The sequence below is a fragment of the Haemaphysalis longicornis genome, unplaced genomic scaffold (assembly GCF_048455015.1).
Source record: "Haemaphysalis longicornis isolate Haplotype H1 unplaced genomic scaffold, Haemaphysalis longicornis Haplotype H1 scaffold_8, whole genome shotgun sequence".
NCBI lineage: Eukaryota > Metazoa > Arthropoda > Arachnida > Ixodida > Ixodidae > Haemaphysalis > Haemaphysalis longicornis.
Window position 1 is genome coordinate 188334458 of NW_027526445.1, and position 9805 is coordinate 188344262.

The 9805-nt window shown below is 45.5% G+C and overlaps 1 protein-coding gene across 1 annotated transcript; it reads left to right on the forward strand.

Annotated features, from left to right (window-relative positions):
• Nucleotides 1-648: 648 nt before the first annotated feature.
• Nucleotides 649-9538, forward strand: LOC144149632 (long-chain-fatty-acid--CoA ligase 4-like). The gene is made up of 2 exons (XM_077681284.1): nt 649-1748; nt 7811-9538. The coding sequence occupies exons 1-2, from the start codon at nt 1020-1022 to the stop codon at nt 9248-9250; spliced, it is 2169 nt and encodes a 722-aa protein (XP_077537410.1). The 5' UTR covers nt 649-1019; the 3' UTR covers nt 9251-9538.
• Nucleotides 9539-9805: the final 267 nt, after the last annotated feature.

The window sequence follows — 9805 nt, forward strand, 5'->3', positions numbered from 1 at the left end:
TCATACAGTACAAAACACTTCCTTCACTCATTGCGGAAAATCATCAAGGTTGTTCCGTTTGCTTGCAAGGTAGGCTTGCAATGAAAACAACATTTTGCTGTCGTAGTAAAATTTTACTTTTGTTCCCGCCCACTATTCCCAGGCTACGCAACACTTCATTGCTCTTCCTATCTTATTCTAGATGAAAATTTGTATGCTGCAGAGACGATAAATAGAAACATTTTGCCAGGATGACTTCGCAACCGTCACAGTCTTGGAACTGGGAAATACGACAGCGCGAAATAAATGGGCCAGTCCGATCACTATACGCAGCTAGTGTTTTTACCTCAAGGCACCTGCTTGAATGAATTTTACTAAATGGCTAAGATTACAAAACTACAACAGAGAGTTACTCTATCTCGAGCATGCTAGTTCAGTAGTAGGGATTTTAACAAACATTTGTGAAATCGAGAGCAAGAAATAGTATTTTTACTCTGTCGTTTACCTTTTATTGTTCTCTATCTGTACAGAACAAAGGATTCCACGGAGAAGCAAGTGAGGCGAGAGACGAGGCTATACTTCCCACTCCACACCACATCTGGGCAAACAAAGCGTTATCGGGGTGGACCATCAACTCAGACTTCCGGCAGCCTGTCACTCAAGACCCATATCGTGTGGTACCGTCACGTACGCGCACTCGAACGTTGCAGCGCCTAGAGTGGGCTGATATCCTCCTTTAGTCAGGGTGGTGGTAAGGTCGATGTCTGCAAGAAGCCGCACTTGTATACGCAGAAACACCTGGAAGTATCTCACGCCCACCGACGCATTTCGCAACGAACAACAAATTTTCCTTGCCAATAGCTGACGGTACCAATTTAAAAGCTGACAGGAGACGGGATCACAGTTCTTCTACGTTGGACGCTTCTACAGAGAGCGAAGAGAGGGCGAAATCAATACTCGTTTTGGATTCACCTATCGAGACTCACCCTTTCCTCCAGGTACTCTGCCAATTTACCCCACCAATTTACTGGCTGTCAGCCATGGCCACCACCGGATTGCCATTCGAGATGAAAGCTGTGCTCTGCTGCGTGAAAGCCCTGACCTTGATCTACGATGCCTTGACGTTGCCGGTCTACTTCATCTTTCAGAGACCATGGGTATATTGGCAGCGGAAACGGACTATCTATGCTAAACGCGTTATTCCGGAAGACCCGTCCTCACCTTACCGACGAGTCAAAAACTTGGAACTCCAGAATCTTAAAGGACTGCAAACTCTGGATGAAGTAGCGCGCAAGGCTATCCTGAGGAACTCCAAGCGTCCCGCCCTCGGAACACGGGCCGTGCTCGGCCGAACTGAGGAAAAGCAACCAAGCGGCAAAGTGTTCAAGAAGCTTGTCTTGGGCGACTACGAGTGGCTCACGTACGAAGAAGTTGGTCGTAAGATTGACCTCACTGCTCGTGGGTTGCTGTCCATAGGTGCGAAGCCCCACCAGTACCTGGCCATCTTGGCTGAGACCCGTGCAGAGTGGTTCCTAACGGCGCAGGCATGTTTCAGGACGAACATCCCGTTGGTAACTTTGTACGCGACGCTAAGCAACGATGGCATTGTGAACGCTGTCAGCCAGACGGAAGTGACGCACCTCGTAACGTCTTCGGATATGATGCCCCGCTTGATGCGCATTGTGGACAAGATGCCGTCGCTGACGCACATTGTCTACATGGAAAGCGGCGAGTACAAGACGCCACAAATAGCGACTCATGGGCCACAGGTTAGTACATGGCTATAGTCCAATCTTGCCAAAACCACATACGGAAGCTATGCGAGTAGGTGTTTAGTGTTGGTCGCTTGGTTGTACTTAAACAAATGCTGCGGCAAGAAATAAGAAAAAAGACAACGATAAAAGGGACGACGACCTAAGATGGGGAAAGAGCGGAAGTTTTTTGTAGTTTTTATGTAACACATTAGAGCTATTTCCCCAAAGCATAAGAAAAGTATCGAACTGCGTCGTGAGGGAGAGTGAAAATACAGTAAACGTTAGAACGTAGTAATTAACAATACGGCTTGGCTTAGAACAATGTCGCATCCCCGAAAACTCCGTCTTGTTACGAGGCTTGCGGTGCATCCTCTGATTTCTTTTTCTGCAGCTCGTTGACCGTCGAAATAACGCTCCCCGACTCGTGTGCGAATTTTTTACCATGAAGCGCAAGACACGGGTTAATAACCAGTAGACAGCCAAGATACCACAGGGGATAGCAAGAGGCGGGTCGAGGAGAAGCGGAAGGCTATTGACTAGATGGAGGGACGAAAAATTCGGAGTCAAGGAATGGACTCGGGCAGCGTAGGAAGAAGCAGGTGGATATCAATGGGAGATGCCTTCGTCATGCACTGGAGAAACATAGGCTGATGATGACGATGATGCATGTTTTTCGTGGTTATTGTAGCCCATTATCTGCGCATCTGCAGAGATCCAAACCATTCGACTTCCGGTGAAGTTAGGCATTCGGAACCTGTCAACGGTGTGTGGACGTACAGATGTCCTCATGAGCGTTTTAGTTTCCCACGACGTACGCACGCATTATCGCATAGAAACAAGGCTCCCTAGTCGCGTTCGTAACCTTGCATACATGCTTCAATATAAAAAGTACCTCTTGGACTATTTCGGCACTGCTTTTGATTCACATACCAGCTCCTAAAGCGCTAAATACCGTCGGCTATATCAGATTAGTTCCAGAACATTATTCGTTGTTAGGGCAATGTATGTACTGCGGGAAAAGCTGTCTATTTTGCTCAGTTCACTTTTAATGGCATTACAGAAACCCTTAAAGGATTTATCGACAAAAGATGAAAGACACTAAAAATGACGAGTCACTTTGTCTGAATTATACACATGCCTAAAAAATTCGCGGACGAATTCGATATAGAACTGAATTTTTCAGTTGCATTGTCGCTCATTGGCGTAACCGTGACAGCAACTAGAATCAACACGCAAATTTTTAGCTTTTTATAGCTCAATGTGGCGAAGTTAATGTTTGCGTATTCCTCAAAAAAAGATTTACGGCACTGCCGACCAAAGCAAAGAGAGGTGGCTAATTCTTTACTGTGCTCCCAACGGTGCTTCAATGGATTAAAATATAATGAAACTCACTCGACAGCAGCGAACTGCGGGATTGAAGTTTAATAATGTCTTGAAGGTGTTGAGGCTACACTATCAATACTGGAGAACATTAAATAAAAATTAGATTTATCAGTTTCACGGCGGACTAGCATTAAAAACGTGGAAAATTTTGTATTTTGGCGCAGAAGCAATTCCATAGGGAATATTCAACATGTGCTCACTATTTATTCTGGTGACAGCAGGCAGAAAAAAATAAGCGTTTTATTTTATAAACCATAGTCTTCGCGACTGGTGGCGTGTCTACCTTGACAGTAATGATACACAATTTTTATTGTAACAGAGTCTTTCTTAACAATACTTTGTAACTACATACGGCTAAAGTAACTGACCGAAATTTTTATTCCATAAACAAGGGAAGATACATGTACTGTAATTTCATTTCATAAATCATATTACATGTGCGTGGCGTGCGAACAAATGAATTTTACTGAGACACAATTATACTGCAAATTGTAAATTACAAAATATACCTTTGCCTCTCTTTTTCCTTGTTCATTTTTCATTTTTTTTACAATGCAGGGTGACCGCAATTAACAAGTCAATGCTGTAAGTGCAGAAAGCTTAAAATGTTAACAGATAAAAGATTGTGGTGCATAGATAAATGCACAAGGGAGTTGCGATATGATAGGTTGCCGATATTTACACACTTTACACGCATACTTAAATCTAACAGTTTTAAAGCTTTATGTAAGCCAGGAAATCCAAAAGGACAGCTGTCATGAAAAATAAAGAAACATCTTTAAGGCAGATGTGAAGCGGAATATTTCCCAAGGTTTAGCAACGTGCGTTTAGGGTGATGAATGACTGCAACGTACATGGAAAGGGAGATGAGTCTGCCGGACAAATGACATTTACCGATAGCAGACCTCATTCTGGTTTCACATCTAAGTGTTTTTGTTGTGCCTTTCGCCTTTTGTGCACTTTGGTCTAGCAAAACGCCGCCTTACTTTGTGAGCACGATCCTTCTGGGAGGAAATAGAGTGGGAGAGTCAGCAAAATATTCCGTGAAGGACGTGGGTGCAGAAAGTGAGTGCCGGTTAGATACGGTGTAAGCGTTGCTTTGGCTACTGTTTTGGTTAAGGCAGTGGCTGAGGTGTTTGGCTGCTGAGCTTAAGGAGGCGGATTTGATACCGGCAGTGCTGGCTGCTTTGGTGGTGGAAGCAAAAGCGCCGGTATGGTAGCCGTAAAGATCCCCAGGTGCTCAAAATTGATCCGGAGCCCCCCACTATGGCATCCGTCATAACGCAAGTGTAGCTTCGGCGCCTTGAACCCCATAATCAATTAAATATAGTGTTTTTGTACTCTATTGTAAGGATATTCATAGTTCTTAGCCCCTCAGATAAAATGTAATACCAGTTTTTCACGTTGGTGGCGTAAAATATTAACCACAATTCTTGCGTACATGCCCGTATGCAGCATAAGGCAAACTAGGACAGCTAGACGATACAGAACATGGGAAAATTTGATTGCACACAGTTCTCGCGAAGAAGCGGCCAAGGGAATGGCCTAGTCTCCCCTTTAACTACGCACCTGCCCACGGCAATGTGTCTACTTCAAAGAATAGTTACAGGAAAGTGTGATAACAATTAGGAGTGACCTCAGCAAGGTGTCCAGAGCATAAAGAGTGCATAAAGAGTGCATAAATAAAATAAAGAGTGCGATTGTGCAAGCGAGACAGCAAGGAAAAACGCAAGCAAGGAACCCGGCAATCCTAAATTAGTACGAGAGGATTTTAATAATTCTTAGCTTAACCCCCCCTCCCCCTCCCCCCCCCCCCCCAGCGTATATACGTCGTATTAGTGTGTATAGTTTCATTTTCTGACACCGAGTGACCTGGAGAAGCTTTGCGTCTTTGGCACCATATGACGCTCCAAATTTGTCTAGCAGCTGATTTAGTTAATTGAATTCCTTGGCCACTCCTGTACTTAGTTAGGTGCCGTCAGTCAGTAAGGCGCCCTGGTACGCTTTCTTTCTACCTCGCATGAACCCATTAACTTATCTGGCTTTGGCCTCCGTTTTGGCCATTTGTGGTTCGTGTGGAGACAAAGTATGAGACCCATGACAAATCAATCTTCCGCCGTACGACCTTTACAATGGCCTTAAACTGGTGCATCAAAAACCCCGAAATTTTATTTTGATGAAAGGAATAACGGCCGGGCGGTATTACGCGTCGGGATCCGTAGTCCCGGTGTTCGATTGTTCCTACCTAGTCCGCGCCCGGAAAGCAAGCACGCAGGCACAATCTTCTTAAGTTGGTGGTGGGTACTGAAAACACATTTGGTATGATACTAGGCGGCTTATAAATTTAATTTCATGAAAGTTTTTTTCAGCGTTTATAGAAATGTAGAAATATCACGGCACGTAATAGATCAGAGGTTGATCTAAAGGGGAAATGGAGACAACGAGGAACTTTGCTTTATTCAAAACTCCTGGCCAGCCATACCTCCAAGCAATTAGGCGGGACATTATGCCTCATTTAAAAGGAATTTGCATTTAAAAGGACAGATTTTAAATTACCCGCCAGAATTCCAAACCTTACGCGTGCCAAAATTTTCTTGGGACGTACGGGAGGGGGTAGATGACAAAAAAGGACAGTCGGCAGTCGGTATGGCGATTGGATCTCGGAGTAGCGCGATTGAGCCTGAATAATTGGAATATAGGGTAAAAACTAGTGGAACGTTTTACCCTTGAAATCATTTCAACGGGATTCAAGATACAGTTTTGTTTCTCTTGACCACCAAACAGCGATAAGACAAGTGGAGTGGATGCTATTCGTCGATAAGCCCACTAGATTACTTATCAACGTGCATGAATAGCCGGTACTTTGTACTGTGCTTTGTGAATATAGCACACAAACGACTGACAAGAGATATATACTTAGCTGCGCCTTTGCCAGCTTGTTTTAAGTTTGCACGTATTGCGGTCTTAATTTCCGGGCTTCTCTTGGGAGTCACAGCTGAGTTATCTCAACGCGAGAACACCTGCGTCTTTAAAGGGGTCATGCACGCAAAACACAAGTTGGGTACCTACATTCAATAGATTGCCTCGTTATAATCATACTGACACATATTTTAACGCACACTTTGCTCTAATAAGCCTTATGATTAGAAAAAGTGGAATGGCCATGGGGCCCACTAGCTCATTTAACTCAACAGAACCTATGATGTCATATGCCCAGCTATGCGGTTTGCTGAGGCCGGCAAAAGCAAACTCAAATTAGGCAGGGCTTATAAGCTTGCCGAATGAGCTATTTGCGCTTAAAAGTAATTAATATTCATTTTACAGCCGTAAGAATGGTGGGGTAAACAATGAGTTACTAAAATACACGTAAAAATAGTAGTACCGATGCACACTGCTGTCGGTTCTGGGCGCGCTATGCTTTTTTTAGCTGCACAGAAGCCCGCTGGTTTGGAGTTGTCTACACGACATTGGCCGATTGGCTTAAGCGACGTTGTCTTACTTGACACTGTTTTTCAAGCATACCTAATGTTTCACAAAACCGTTACTTTCTACCGTGAAAAAAAAAAAAACAAGCCAGGAGCAAATACGGTCACAAACAAAGCTACGGCGGACGAGGGTCCACCGCTGACTGTGGTAGTGCCACGTGGGAGGACTGACGGTAAGCAAGGCTGCAGAGCCTAACGACGCCGAACGATGCCACTGGAAGTTCGTTTGAATACACGCCCTCATGACTTCATAGCAGCCGTCACGAAAACACAAGATTTGGTGGGAGAATGAAACTTTTAACCTAAATTGAATATTTCTCAGTGAATGCGGCATCGTTTGCTGCCGGACAAGCGCTGGGGGAACTACAAAACACGAAATGTTTCGAACAAAGCAAATTGGTAGTTTGCATGCATGGCCCCATTAAGGTGCCATGACCTTGTCCCGGTAGTCTAGTGAGTAGCATGACTTTGGTAAGTGCGCAGCCGTCATCACGATGACTACGTAACATAGCTATCTGCAAAATCAGCCGTGTTTGCGGAGGGAGCACATACGGCAGCATGATTGTCCTGGCTGTCTTTCTGGCATGTTACAATTTGTTTTCCGCCGATGATATGGTAAGCTTTCCGTCGATTCTGTTCCGCCATTAAGTGAAAATACCTTGCGTTCAGGGACGTTAAATGACATTTATGGAAACTCACGTGCGAACGAATCTTTAGTTGAATATCGGTTGTACAACGGGAATAGCTGCGCTATTTGTGAGTTCTATAAATTGGCGTATACCACCAGGATGGAGACATATGCTTCGGACTACAATTAATGCTTATGCTGACACAGTTTGGTAGACTCTAAAATACTAAGAGAGTTTTATATATATGTGAAGGCTTCTTGAGGGTTTTTGACTACAAATGCTAGCTTTTGTGGTGAACGATGCTTTACACATAGCGTTTTGATGACCTTCAGGTCTCTAGAGATCTGGGATTCTGTTCTAATGTAATTAACATTTTAAACGACGGCATTTATTTTGGCAGATGTAGAGTACAGCCGGAACTTTAAACTATACGCAACACTATCGAATACGTCCAAGACGCCACTGTAGCGCAAGCACTACAAAGAGACGAAAATAGTAGTACTGTGTCTTGTGATATTCGCTTTATTTCGATATGTGCATCGCTCTGACGATTGTTCCCACTTGGATCTCTTCGCCCCAGGTGGTTCCCTTCAACACGCTTCAAGAACGAGGCGCTCACTACAAGGCCGAGATTTCTCCCCCTTCACCGGACGACGTGGCTATCGTCATGTTCACCAGCGGGTCCTCGGGAAATCCCAAAGGTGTCATCGGCACACACGCCAACCTTATTGCTAACCTCAAAGGCTTCGGAACTGTTTGGGAGAGATTAGGCGTATACAGCAGGAATGATATTTATATTGCCTATCTGCCCCTGGCGCACATGCTCGAACTCTTTGCCGAGTCCCTGCTCTTTTCTGCTGGTGCGCGCATTGGTTACTCCTCTCCGCTCACCCTGACCGATAACTCGACGGGTGTGGCAAAAGGTTGCCCCGGGGACATAACCGTCCTCAAACCCACTCAACTAGCCTGTGTGCCGCTAGTAGTCGATCGGATTCGAAAAAGCGTTTCAGAAGCAGCTCGCTCCAAGGGCCCATTATTTAAGGCATTATTCGACTATGCTATTGACTACAAAAACTTATGGCTCGACCTCGGATTTGACACACCATTGCTCAACATATTCATCTTCAACAAGCTCCGCAGTCTCCTGGGTGGGGAAATTAAGCTGTTGGCAAGTGCCTCGGCACCTCTCTCCAGCCACACACGCCGATTCGCACGAGCCTGCTTTTGTTGCCCAATGATTGAGGGATACGGTTTAACCGAAGTGTGTGGGGCGGTCAGCCTTATGGACGTCGAGGACACCAGCGTGGACCGCGTAGGGGCCCCGCTGTCGGGAATGAGTGTGCGCCTGGTCGACTGGCCTGAAGGCAACTACCGCACGTCGGACAAGCCCAACCCTCGCGGCGAGATCGTAGTAGGGGGTGCATCAATAACCAAGGGCTACTTCAAGCAGGAAGAGTTGACTCGAGAGGCTTACCGAGAGGAAGGTGGAATCCGTTGGTTTTACACAGGCGACATCGGTGAGTTCTTCCCCGATGGCACGCTTAAGATAATCGACCGAAAGAAGGACCTTGTGAAGCTGCAGCACGGCGAGTACATTTCACTCGGTCGGGTCGAGTCCGTCTTGAAGACCTCTCCCCTTGTGGACAACGTCTTTGCGTATGGCAGCTCGCTTCACACTTACATTATTGCCTTCGCAGCTCCGAATTTGCAACAACTACAACGCGTTGCCGAAGGCCTCGGAAAGAAGCCTGCATCCACACTTAAAGAACTCTGTGAGGACTCCGATGTGATGGCGGCTGCAAAGGAGTCGATCTTGGAGCATGCGCGCTTGAATGGCCTGGAAAAGGCTGAGTTGCCGCATAAGTTACAACTGTGTTCAGAGGAGTGGATGCCGGACTCTGGGCTGGTCACGCCAACCCTCAAGATTCGTAGGAAGCCCATGCAAACCTTTTACCAGCGGGATATTGACGCATTGTACGGGTTGGGAGAGGAAAGCAGACTACAGAATGTACGAGTGTGAAGCTGCCGTGGGTTTAAACTGATGTTCCGCAGAATGTACGGTTTAAAACATTTTCAGTGTTTTCCGGATCCTGTAGGCTGCCAAATAGGTCCCAAGTTTAAACCCACAGAGTGACGGATCAGGATTGCCCCTTTTTTTATTGTGTGTGCCAATTGCACTTGTTTATAGTCCCATGGACATACCGTTAGTGGTTTTTACTGCAGTAGGAACTTTCACGGTCATCCGCATCACCTTTTGTATGCTATTGTATTCCACGTAGAAAAGAAAATAAACCTGTTTGTTTCAGTACTTGTTTTTGCATATAATGCTGGATTACAGATATTTCTGCGGTAGGCCTCTAACTTTTAAGGACCCTGCAACAGTTTTTTCAACGTTTTCATTAAAAATCTTACGTGGTTGCAGAACGTAGGCAACCAATACACCCAGTACTTCGATTAGGGGGTCGAAAAGTAGCTCAGCCAAAAATGCTTGCTCCACACACATCAAATCACTTAGAAACTTGCTCAAAATCTTTCAAAGCGAAGCTATGTCCCTCTACAAGCCAAGGGTTCTGTC